This window comes from Schistocerca gregaria, chromosome 4 (assembly GCF_023897955.1).
Source record: "Schistocerca gregaria isolate iqSchGreg1 chromosome 4, iqSchGreg1.2, whole genome shotgun sequence".
NCBI classification, from domain to species: domain Eukaryota; kingdom Metazoa; phylum Arthropoda; class Insecta; order Orthoptera; family Acrididae; genus Schistocerca; species Schistocerca gregaria.
The window spans coordinates 255,902,942-255,915,062 of NC_064923.1; the positions used below are offsets into that span (position 1 = coordinate 255,902,942).

Below are 12,121 nucleotides of genomic sequence, written 5' to 3' on the forward strand. Positions count from 1 at the left end.
CAGGAAAATGAAACTTGAAATTTATAACGAAATAATTAGTATTATAAGGGAGTATGATGGGGCGAAGGTATGCCCGTGGCGGGAAGTGGATTCTATTCTTAAACAACGATTTCCAGAGTAAGTTACTGTCAGTTCTATAATTTTCATCGTAAAAAGCTTTTAGACTCATATACACCGCATAAAAGCAAAGGACTCCTCCTTCTGTTGCTGATTATGTGGCTCACACGCGAAACCAAACAGTGGCCTTAGACGATGTGCAAAAATAAATAAATAAATTAATTAATTAAAAAACTGCTGGTTCCGAGATACTACGCATTTTTCGGTTGCAGCTGCGGTAAGGTGTGTTATAACTGGGAAATTCGCTAGGTGAAAATTGTGTTTTCAGAGGGCAGAAAAAAGCAATCGGATGGATTCAAGGACTGAGTCCGAGAGAGTCCTGTAAGAAACATTTTAGTCGTCTCAGTGTAACGACAGTCACAAGTGTCTCTGTATACTTAATGTGTCTCAGAGAAAATATACAGAAAATTTATCCCGAAAATTAAAGTACATTTAGACAAGAAACAATTGTATGTTAAACCTGTCATTTTGAATACCGTCACTGACCCCTAGTAATTCCAAACACCTTAGTCTTAAGATATATGATAAACTGCCACAATCAGCAAAAATACTCTCTCTATGTAAATTTAATATAGTAGTAGAGTTTTGGTTTAAAAATAGGGTATACTATTCAGTGGAAGAATACCTTTGTACCAACTTGAGGGACGAAACCCTAATTACTACAAAGTGAAGAGTATCATAGCTGTATAGTTACTCAAGTCATATATGTAATCATAATTCACTTATTTATATTAGGCCTACATATAAAATGTAGCTATACCACAGATAGCTAATGTGAAACTGGAAGAAAGTGTGTGTAGGCTACTTCTGTAATCAAAATGCGGGTGTTTAGTAAGATATATTACTAAAATGTAAATTATCATTATTTCATAAGTGCCTTAAAATTATGTATTAAACTAAAAAGTAAAGGCACATGTATAATTTTTGGGTCGCCGTACCCACTCGTCTCTTATAGGGTGCTTAAAAGATGCTGCTTTCTCAGATAGCTAAAGAGCAATTCAAGCAACTCACATTAATTGTTTTTAATACAATGAAGTATATTGACAATAAGTAGCTTTGGGCCACAAGCAATTGACAACATGAAAATAGTCAATGTCCTTCAAGGTATACAATGTCTGTCCAAATAATTCACACTAGTTCATATGGATCACAAGTAATGGCTCTTCTAGTGCCTCTCCTCTAGTGGGTGGTTTCTAGTCTGCATCTGTTAGTGCCGGTCTGCTAGTGCGCATCTTCTACTGGCTTCGGTTAGAGTCCACTCCTGTTGTGGTGCAGTCCTAGTCAATGTACTATTGGCTGACGTCGTCTCACAGTCTTCTCTGCTCTTGGGTTCTTCATCTTCGTTCCAGCGCTTGTCATTACGCCGGAACACCCCGCCCATGAAAGTGACAGAATGTTGTCGCATAAGGAGTGCGACCACGGCGGGGGAGGCAGGAGTGTGAGTGCTTCGCAGGACCGAAAGTTGTGGCTGCAGGGGACGTCAAGTTTCTGGTTGTACCCTGCCATCCGGCCTTCAATCTGGCAGAAATGTCCCCTGGGAAACTACCATAATGGTACATGTCCACCTCCTGACACCATAAACCAAATGAAGAAGACGGTGACTGCAGCAGTTTGGGTGGATCCAGCTCCATCGGTGGGATGAGAGGAGGTGAAAGCTCCATTTCCTTGGTGTCATCCTGCAGTGTCATGATGACACCCTCTGGTGGCTTCTGTGGCTACACTGTCCTCTGGATCCGTGAATCTGGGGGAAGAGCCACCGAAAGATCATCTTGCACATGATGGAGGCGAAGTTGATTTTGATGTCAGCAAGCCATCTGGACCTGAAATAAGAAACATTCAAGTGCCAAGTTGACAGACAATCTCGCCTCATGGCCATCATCTGCTGCCGCTATAAACCCAGTAAAAGACAATATAATGCTGTGCAAAGTGATACTTGCGGCATTTCTTTGGCACTGGATGCTGAGGAGGGTGGAGCTGTTGGACCTGTGTCCGATGGTGGTGGCTGTGAAGCAATTCCACTGGTGATGGTCCATCTCATAGGTGCAACAATGGGAGGTGAGAAACAGTTGCAATGCTTGATCCATGGTGTGTGCAGAGCGAAGTTTTACCATCTGCTGCTTGAAGATTCTGACAAAATGTTCCACTTCACCATTTGGCTGCGAATGGAATAGTGCATTGCTTAGATGCATTGCGTTCACAGAAAGTTTCAAATTTTTTTTGATATGAACTGAGGCCATTGACTGCCACTATAACTTCAGGTAAACCTTCAAGGTAAAAAATAGGGGACAACACCTGAATTGTTCTATGTGATGTCATCGATTTTGTTGACACAGCAAAAAGAAACTTGCTATACAAGTCAGCCCCAATCAACCAACTAGTGTTCCGAAAAAGTCCTGCAAAGTCTATGTGCACATATTGCCATGGTAATTGTGACTTAGACCAAGAAGATAATTTTTGTGCTGACACGGACTGATATTCAGCACATGTGTGACACTGTGATGTCATCTGTTCTATTTAGGTGTCCATAACCTGCCAAGTACAGTGTCGACATGGTAACTGTTTCATATGATCCCCCAATATCCTTGGTGAAGTAACTGCAACACTTCATTTTGCAAAGCTGTAGGAATCAACACACGTGACAGTCCACTGTCATTTTGTACAAGAACTACATCGAGGCTATGGCAGTGGGCAAAGTATCGGCGCACTACAGAGTTCTTTATGCTGTGCAAGGAATGAGGCCAAGATGTTCTAATGTATTTTAGAAAATGTTCAAATTTGAATCAGCTTCTGTGACCTGTGCAATTTTCCTGTAGTTCAGTGGAAAAGATTAAAGCAATACAGAATCATGAGCATCACTGTAACAAGAAGATGCAGCAGAAGCGTCAATGTGTGTGTCGGGCCAATCGGAAGATGTGGAAGTGCGTCCACATTACCATCTTCAGGTGTCAGACGATACACAATCTCGTACTGGTATTGAGACAACAACAAAGTCCATCTTTGCAATTTGTGGGCAGTTTGTACAGGGACCAGTTTCGTTGGCTTAAACACGGACTGAAAAGGCTTGTGATCCATTACTAAGTAGAATTTTCTACCATGCAAATAGTGGTGGAGGGTCGACCAAAGGGTCCAATCTCATCCGTCGGATTTGACCAGCGACGTAAGGCTATTGTGGTGTGTGACATCATAGTGGTGTGGAGTTTGGTTTGTGAGTGTGGCATGTTTGTAGGTGTCATTATGTTGGGGTTCGTGGTGCCCTCTGGTCATGTGTTAGGGGTTTCCTGTTGTGTGGTGTAATGGGTTCAGTTTGGTCTTACTGATTATAGTGGCTGGTTCGCATTTTGGCTATGTTTCGAGTGAAACTTGTTTCAGTGAGTTAATGATTTAGTGGTTTTGTGTGAAAGTTATTGTAATGCTGTTCACTGTAGGTCATCTGTTAATGTGAGAAGGCCTAAATGAATTTGTTGTTGGTCTTGTTAGGTATGTATATGACTGATAAAATAAATAGTGTGCAACTCCATGCTATGATGGGCACGACTTAGTTGGAGCTGATCAAATTTCTACAGCTTTTTGGGTTGATTGCGGAGGTGGTCAAGTGTGCTGTTTGTGGGAAGGAAATGACGTTGGCAAAAGTTTCGGCATCTCGGACCAGGGATGGTTATATGTGGCGGTGCCATAGGGATAACCTATGGCGCTCCATACGTCGCAGTTCCTGGTTTGAAAAGTCTAGGTTGGGAATGCGCAAGACTGTGTTGTGGATGTAGGCCAATTACTTTTGTTGTAGATCCTCTCAAAGTTTTTGCACGCATGAGACTGGCGTGAGTGAGAGGAGTGTGCTTGACTGGTTTTTGTTTTGCTATGAAGTATTTTCTGAGTTTATTGAGCACAGGGGTAAGTTGGGTGGGCCTGGGGTTGTGGTGGAGGTGGCCGAGTCGCAGTTTGGGAAAAGGAAGTATGGGAGGAGTAAGTCTGTGGTTGGTCTCTGGGTGTGGGGGGCTGTTTTACCGGTGGGTGGGTGTTCGGAATGTGTTTTCAGGGTTGTGGTCTAAGGTGTGATTAGTAAGGTTAATTGAAGGGTTTATAGAACCAGGTTCGACTTTAGTTTCCAGTGCTTTTTCTTCTTATAGGGGGTGGGGTGAGAGGGGGTACAATCGTTTAGTTGTTAACCATAGTTTAGAGTTTAAAAATTATGAGACGGTGACTTGTGTGAATACTACAGAGGGGATGTGTGAGGCCGTTAAGTCAGTTCTTGGGAAGGGGAAGAGGCGTTCTTCCAACCATCAGTCTCATTTAGATGAGTATTGTTGGCGGAAGAGTGTCCCTGAGGGCTATTGTCTTTTTTTTTTTAAAAAAAAGGGCTATTAATAAGATGTACAGGCCGAAGGTGGTTAGGTAGGGTGATTTGGGTGGGTGGCTGTGGGGGGGGGGGTTGGTTTAGTAGTTGATATAGTTTGTGGGGTGGGGGGGGGGGGTTGGTTTGTTATTTAGTTGTGGAGGATCTGCAGTTTTTGTTGAGTTGTAGTGTGTGATTGAGATTTTTTTAAATTTTGTGTTTGGTTATTGTTTATCGGTATTTTACTCTGGGGTGAGGGGGGAGGTTGGATTGGGGGGGTGGGGTGTGGATGGGTTGGGTCTTTCTTTTGGTTGTGTATTTTTTCGTTGGTTTGTTGTTGTGTAGTTGTGTGTGTGTGTGTGTGTGTGTGTGTGTGTGTGTGTGTTTGTTGCTGGGTGTGTGCCTGTGTGTGATTGTGGTGGCCGACCTAGGTTGCAGCACCAGAACTTTGTTGTGGTAAGCTTTTATTTTTGTTCTTAGTGTATTTGTTGTGTGTTGGGGTCGAGGAAGTGTTCTATTACAATGTGTGGTTGTGGCTGTGGGTTTTCCAGTATTGGGAGTTGCTGTTGAGCTATATAGGTCAAGGGAAGTGTTTGATTCCAGTTTGTGGTTGCTGTGTGTGTGGTCCAGTATCGGGACTTTCTGTTGAGTTATATAGGTCAAGGCAAGTGTTTGATTCCAATTTGTGGGATGGGGAGCTGCTGTTGAGCTATATAGGTCAAGGGAAGAGTCTGATTCCAGAGGAAATTGTGTTTAGTGGAATTTGGGGAGTTTTGTATTGTTGTTTTTTTTTCATCATTTTGTGTGGTTTGGTATGGGTGTGTGTGTCTAAATTTGTTTATATTTATTTTGTCCTCACCCAAAAACCCCCAATTTCCCACACTTGACCTGTTAGTGTCATTAGGTTTTTTGTGGAATGTGTGTATGTTGGTTTTTCATTATATTTTCGTGTTTGTGGTCATGTTTACGTAATTACATCATAGGCGCCATATGGGAGTCATAGTGTATGGTCGTTGCCACCATATTTGTGACGTCGTGGGTCAAAGCAGTCAGGTGGAATCAGACGCTTCTGTATTTCCGTGGTGGAATCTGGTGACACCATACACAATAACCAAAGCCTCTTTCACAGTTAGGGAATAGTTACCCTGAGCTCCGGACAATACTTTTGATTCAAAGCAATAGGCCTGTCTTCATCATCAGTGCAATACAGCTGGTTTGTCAGGATCAAAGTAAACTAAGCATCGATCACTGAGCAATGCATCTTTAGTTTTGAAAAGCTCCTTGGCACTCATCTGTCCAAACAAAGCAGACATTCTTTTGACGCAAGCGATGCAGTGGAGCCACGATTTGTGCAGCATTTGGTATGAACTGAATATAATAGTTCATTTTCCCTTAGACTGACTGCAATTCTGCGAATTTGCAAGGAACTGGCAAATCTCATATGGCTAACAAATGCAACTGAAGAGGATGTACACCTTGACTTTTTGTGACGTGACCAAAATACTGCAATTCAGGTTTAAAAAAATCACACTTGTCCAGTCTACACTTTAGTCCTGAATCGGACAACACACACAAAAAAAAGCACATAAATTTACACTATGTTCTTCAGGTGTATGAGATGCTACAGCAGTATCATCCAAATAGTTTGAACAGTTTCGTATTTGTGCAGTTAGCTGTTCCAAATAGCATTGGAAAATGGCAGGTGTGAAAGCACTGCCAAAAGGCAAATGCAAAACTTAAACAAGTCCAAATGAGTATTCACTTCACACACTTTTTGAGATTCTGCGTCGAGCGGTATTTGAAGATACGCATCGCGCGAATCAATTTTTGAAAAATAGCGTCCAGTGCATAATGTGCCCATGAGATCCTCTGGTCATAGCAATGGATAAGTATCAATTACAGTTTGTGGGGTGGCCATAGACTTAAAGTCAACACAGAGGCGAATGTGACCTGAAGATTTGGGGAGCAAAACCAGTGGACTTGGCCATTGGCTAGCTTTTGTGGGTGCAATAGCTCCGCTGTCTTGCAATTCTTTAAGTTCGTCTGCAACTTTGCCCCATAATGCAATGGGAACAGCAAAATTTTGGCTAAGAATTGTCTTGATATGTGCAACAAAATTGTTAGTCTAGCCTAAACCTTCAGAAAAAAGTTCTGGGAATTCTTTTTAACAAACTAGATTCACTGCCTTTTTGCATGGAATGCAGACACTGACAACACACTATCTTGAATGTTAAAGCCAAACAGATCAAATGCTTCAAGACCAAATATATTCTCACACTCACGTGATTTGAGGACCGTAAAAGTCACTGTTCGCCTATCTGAGTATAGCAGGCAGTGTACATTTTCCGAGACTGGGAATGTCTTGTCCATTATAAACCTTCAGTTGCATGCTAGTTTTAGACAGGGTGGGGAGTGTAACAGTTCATATGTGTGACAATTTACCAATGTGATGGAGGCATCAATGTCCAACGCAATTTCCCACAAAGAAGTAATAGAACAAATAGTTTGTTTGACTGGCGTAACACTGAAGAAACTGCTCATGTGCCAGTTTTGCTATTGTCTGTTGCAGACTTTTAATATATGGCATTAATGACATGGACCTTGTGACTAGATTTTTGTGAGTGGACCGAATCCTCATCTTGGTTCCGTTGTAAACATACCGATTGTACACGTCCTTTCCCACCACAAGCGTAACACTGAGCTTGTCGGGAGGGGAAGTCTTGGCGTTTGTGACATGGATAACACCAAGGACAAGACTTAATTCTGTTCGTCTGTGTAGCAGTGTGAAGTGTTGTTTACTCATCGTGGCTAGTGCATGCTGCCACTGAATGGGCTGACAGCAAACAAGGAACTCAGCCTGACAAATAGCTGGTTTGCTCAAGTTTATCAGCCAACAGGGCAGAATCATACTGATCTAGTATTTGCAGTGCCTGCTGAAATGATGGATTGGAGTGTTTCAAATTCTGTTCTCTAAGTGTGACATCAGTTACATTAAACGTGATCGCATCATGCAACATGACATCTGAATATAAAGTGCCGCAGGCACATTTGATTTTGCATTTCCTTGTTATACCCTGCCAAAATGTTACCCGCTTGTGATAAGTTTGTTCTGACAATTTTTACAAGTAAAGAATTAATACCTAGCTGCTACCACATTCACTTGTTGGTCATAATAGTAGTTAGTGACTGTACCACTTATTCATAAGTAAGTTCATTTGGAGTGGCGTTAAGAAATAACTTCTGAGTTAATCGGAACACTGCACATTCTACTGTGGATAATACATCGGTTTTCACAGTACATGGTACATTGTGGGCAAGTATGTGTGCTTTGAGCTGTTGGAACCACTCAAGCCATTCCTTGTCTTCTTCACAAAACTGGTGAAAAGGCAGTGTAGCTGTAGGTGTTGCTGTATGTGGTGCTTGTTTTGATGGACGCGCAGTGTTGGCAAGTAGCTGCTGCACTATCTTCAGCAGTGTAGATATCTGCTGTGTCTGGAACTGAAACTCCTGCATTAGCTGTGTGGCATCTAACATTTGCGGCTTTGACACCTGATCAGGGGGCAGGATGGAGGGGGGGGGGGGGGGGGAGTATTTTGGAAGACAGATGCAACAAACAGACAAAGCAAGCAAGCCAAAAAAAGACAAAAGCAAAGAAAATTTCTGCAATGCCCACCTGAAACCTCTGATTAGCGAAAACGACAAGAAACTGTTAACGAAAGGTAACGCTGCTGTAAAGTAAAGACCAGAGAGAATTAAGGCTCCACCAAACACAAAACAAAATTCTGTGGCAGCGAGGCACTGAGTTTGTCACGTAACTCGTTACCAATGTGGCATCCTGCCCACTCATTTCTTATATTGTGCCTAAAAGATGCTGATTTCTCGGGTAGTTAAACAACAATTCAAGCAAATCCCATTAATGGTTTTTATTAAAATAAGATAGATTGACAATAATTAGCTTTGGGTCGCAATTGACAATATGCAAACTATCAATGTCCTTCACTATATACAATGTCCATGCGAATAAGTCACACGAGTTCATATGGGTCATAAGTAATGGCTCTTCTAGTCTGGGTGGGTCTGTTTGTGCTGGTCTGCTTGTGCGCATCGTCAACTGTCTGGCCGAGGCTGGCAGGAGCGATGCTTATATTCTCTTCAGATAGAGGCCATTCCTGTCGTGGTGCGGTCATAGTCAATGTACTATTGGCTGATGTTGTCTCACAACCTTCTCTGCTCTTGCATTCTTTGTCATCATGTTGGTGCTTGTCATTATGCTACGACAATTTTAAGTGACAAAGCCAGTTGCATGGTAAACATGGGAAGGCTTATAAGTAAATATCAATCGTTTATCAAATAATGGAAAATCCAGGATGGATGTGTGGCTTCAGCTGCCAGAGACTGCAGTTGTGCGCGTGAGTTGCATTTGCGTGTGTGTGTGTGTGTGTGTGTGTGTGTGTGTGTGTGTTTTGTCCATTTTTGGCAAAGGCCGAAAGCTTATTTGTGACAGTCTTTTTGTTGTGCCTATCTGCAACTCAGCTTCTTTGCTATAGCATGAGTAGCAACTTTTCATAATATCAAACATTTAAATTATTTATTCCTAGCAATATACCTTTTTTTTAATCGAGGCTTATATTTCCGTGGATCTAAATTACTCCAAGCCATAGACAAGATGACTATTGGAGCAAGATTGTGACTGATTCGACATACCCCCTTTCCCATAAACAAAAAATTGCATCTTTTATGGTGAAGTGACTGTTAGTGGGTAATTGAGTCCCTAAAAAAATAGCGTTACATTCAGTAACATGTTTCATTTGGCATTGAGAATTGTATATGCTGAGTGTAAATGCTTAACATTATGTTTTTTTTACTGTCTGATAATTTTCATTTGGTAGTTTGCCACATTTGAAAGATTTATAGACCAAAGAGCTTGAAAGAACTGAACAACTTTAAATACAAATTCAGACCCAGCTTGGTTGTTAATGCATATTTGTATCTCATCTAGACTGATGTAGTTGAAAACCATATGTGTTACTCATAATCAGAAAAAAGAAAGAAAGACTAGCAAAAATGTTGAAGCTGGTGAGGGCTCCACTTGTTATCAGTTAGTAACTCATGGTGTGTAAATTATAGGCCCTATATCCTTTAGTGAAGCGACAAGTACAAGACATTCTGGACATTTGTTTATTTCCCAATGAAGTAAAATTACTTGAAACAACTTTGAGTGACAATGGCATTTGTGAATTGCCCAAAGTTGGACTCCATCTACATACATTTATTTCAAACCTCTGTGAAGTGCACAGCAGAGGGCTCTTAGCACTGCATTGTATGTTAGAATTTCTTCCCATTCCAGCTGCGTATGGAGCATGATAAGAATGACTGCTTAAATGCCTGTGCGTGTGTGCTGTAATTAATGTAATCTTATCTCCACTATCCCTGTGACAATGATATATAGAGATTGAACATTATTTTTGGTTTCATCAATGCTTTCGTGGAATTATTGGCACCTGTCCTCAAGAGTCTTGCCAAGTCATGCGTTTCTAACATTTCCATGATACTCTTCCTCAAGTCAGACAAATCTGCGATCATTTGTGCCACCCTGCCTTGTATACATTCGTTGCACCCCAGTTAGTCCTATCTGATATGGGTCCAACACACTTGAACAATATTATGAAGTGGGACTCAAGATGGGATGCACAAGTGATCTGTAAGCTATTTCTTTTGTGGACTGCTTTTTCCATTATCTTGCCAATGAAATGAAATTTAGTACACATCTTTCCTTCAGGTAAACTTTTGTGGTAATTGAAATAGAATGATATATCCCTATAAATTGTTACACCTAGGTAAATTTACTTGTATGAGCTGACTGATTCCAATTGTGACTCATTGATGTTATGTTCATAGGATACTATTTCTCTACATTTTGTGAAATGCATTCCTGGACAAGTGAAAGTAGTTGCCAATCTTTACATCACTTGTCAGAATTGGGCTGGATGTTTGTACATTTTTTCAGATAGCACTTTTTAATATAGATAAATGCATATTTTGCAAAAAGTTCAAACTTACTATAGTCTCGTAAGTGAAGTCATTAATATACAGAAATGAACAAAAACAGTCCCAACACACTTGCCTGGGGCACACTTCAAGTTACTTTTACTTCTGTAGATGACTGTCCATCCAAGATAACAAGTCTTCTCCCTCCAAAAAATTCTCTGTCTAGTCACAGAATTTATTTGATACCCATTATACTCATACTTTTGTTATAATTGTTGGTATTGCACAAAGCCAAATGCTTTTTGAAATTAAACAAATACAGCATCCACTCGATTGCTTTGATTTGTGGCTTTCAAGGTGTCATGTAAGAAAATCATAGGCATTTATTCTGTTTTGCATAATCAGTGTATTTGGACTTCATGGTGGATTGCATGATCGTGGTCATTCTGTTCAAGATACCTTATTATGTTTGAGCTCAGAATGTGTTCTAGGATTCTACAATATACTAACATCCATGGGATTGGACTGTAGTTTCGTGGATCACTTGTGATATCCATCTTAGCAGCAAAAGTGATCCAATCACTGGGCATAGCTGTTTTTATTTTCTTTTTTTCCAACTGAATATACTGATACCAGATGTTGGTTGTCCCAGGATGTAATAATGTTGTGGCATGTGATATGCATATGCAAACATGAAGAGAACAGAATACTGACAGTCTTTCCTTGTGTATTTTTTGGAATGGAGGTTGTAATGACCAAGTGATTTGTAGTGCAGCCTGAAGTATAGGATAGGCAGAAAGATGAAAATTTGGCTGTGAGTTAGTGAAGCCAAGAAATATAAAAAACAATCTTATCTGTGGTGATACACTGATCCATAGTGTAGCTTACCTGAATCATCAGTTCTTCGTAGTTTTTAGAGCATGCAGTTAGTAACATTTTGTGAGAAGTCATTTCACATGAGACCACTTTCAAAACCATATTATCCCATTCTGTTGTTGGATTACTGTTTTCCCCACTGATGACAGTATGTTTGGGAAACATCTACTATAAGTTGACGATTTCTCCAAAATTTTCAGTTATGTCCTGAGGTGAGTCTGATGTTAATAGAAGTTTGCACATCACGCAGCTAGTCTGATTTTTTAAATTGTAATACCATCCTGTAATGTTCAAATAGAGGTCATTGTGGCATAGAAGCTAATTAGGATTGTCAGTACAGTAAAAGTTTTTTGTTCCTCCAGAGTGTGATTTGCTGCCAACATGCACACTACACACTCTTTGTTGGAAACCAGTAGAGAGGATCGTTAGAGGATCATTTAGTAATCACGAAAGCGTTACCGAGATGATAGATAGACTCCAGTGGAAAACTCTGCAAGAGAGATGCTCAGTAGCTTGGTACAGAGTTTTGTTGAAGTTTCAAGAACATACTTTCACCGAGGAGTCAATCAGTATATTGCTCCCTCCTACGTATATCTTGCAAAGAGACCATGAGGATAAAATCAGAGAGATTAGAGCCCACACAGAGCCATACCAACAATCTTTCTTTCCATGAACAATACGAGACTGGAATAGAAGGGAGAACTGATAGAGGTACTCAGGGTACCCCCCGCCACATGCCATCAGGTGTCTTGTGGAGTATGGATGTAGATGTAGATGTAGATGTAGAGAGTGTGGGAGGGAAATTGCATA

The 12,121-nt window shown here is 40.8% G+C and overlaps 1 protein-coding gene and 1 long non-coding RNA gene across 3 annotated transcripts in view; one reads left to right on the forward strand and one right to left on the reverse strand.

The window, feature by feature from the left end:
• The window catches only part of LOC126267027 (uncharacterized), a 166,984-nt gene that overhangs the window by 34,652 nt on the left and 120,211 nt on the right, over positions 1 to 12,121 (reverse strand). The window lies entirely within an intron of this gene.
• LOC126267026 (CDAN1-interacting nuclease 1) overlaps positions 8 to 12,121 on the forward strand; it is a 136,728-nt gene continuing 124,614 nt past the window's right edge. For both annotated transcript variants that reach the window (XM_049971805.1, XM_049971804.1), the window contains exon 1: positions 8 to 117. In XM_049971805.1, the coding sequence (XP_049827762.1) occupies positions 8 to 117 (110 nt within the window). The remainder of the gene's footprint in view (positions 118 to 12,121) is intronic.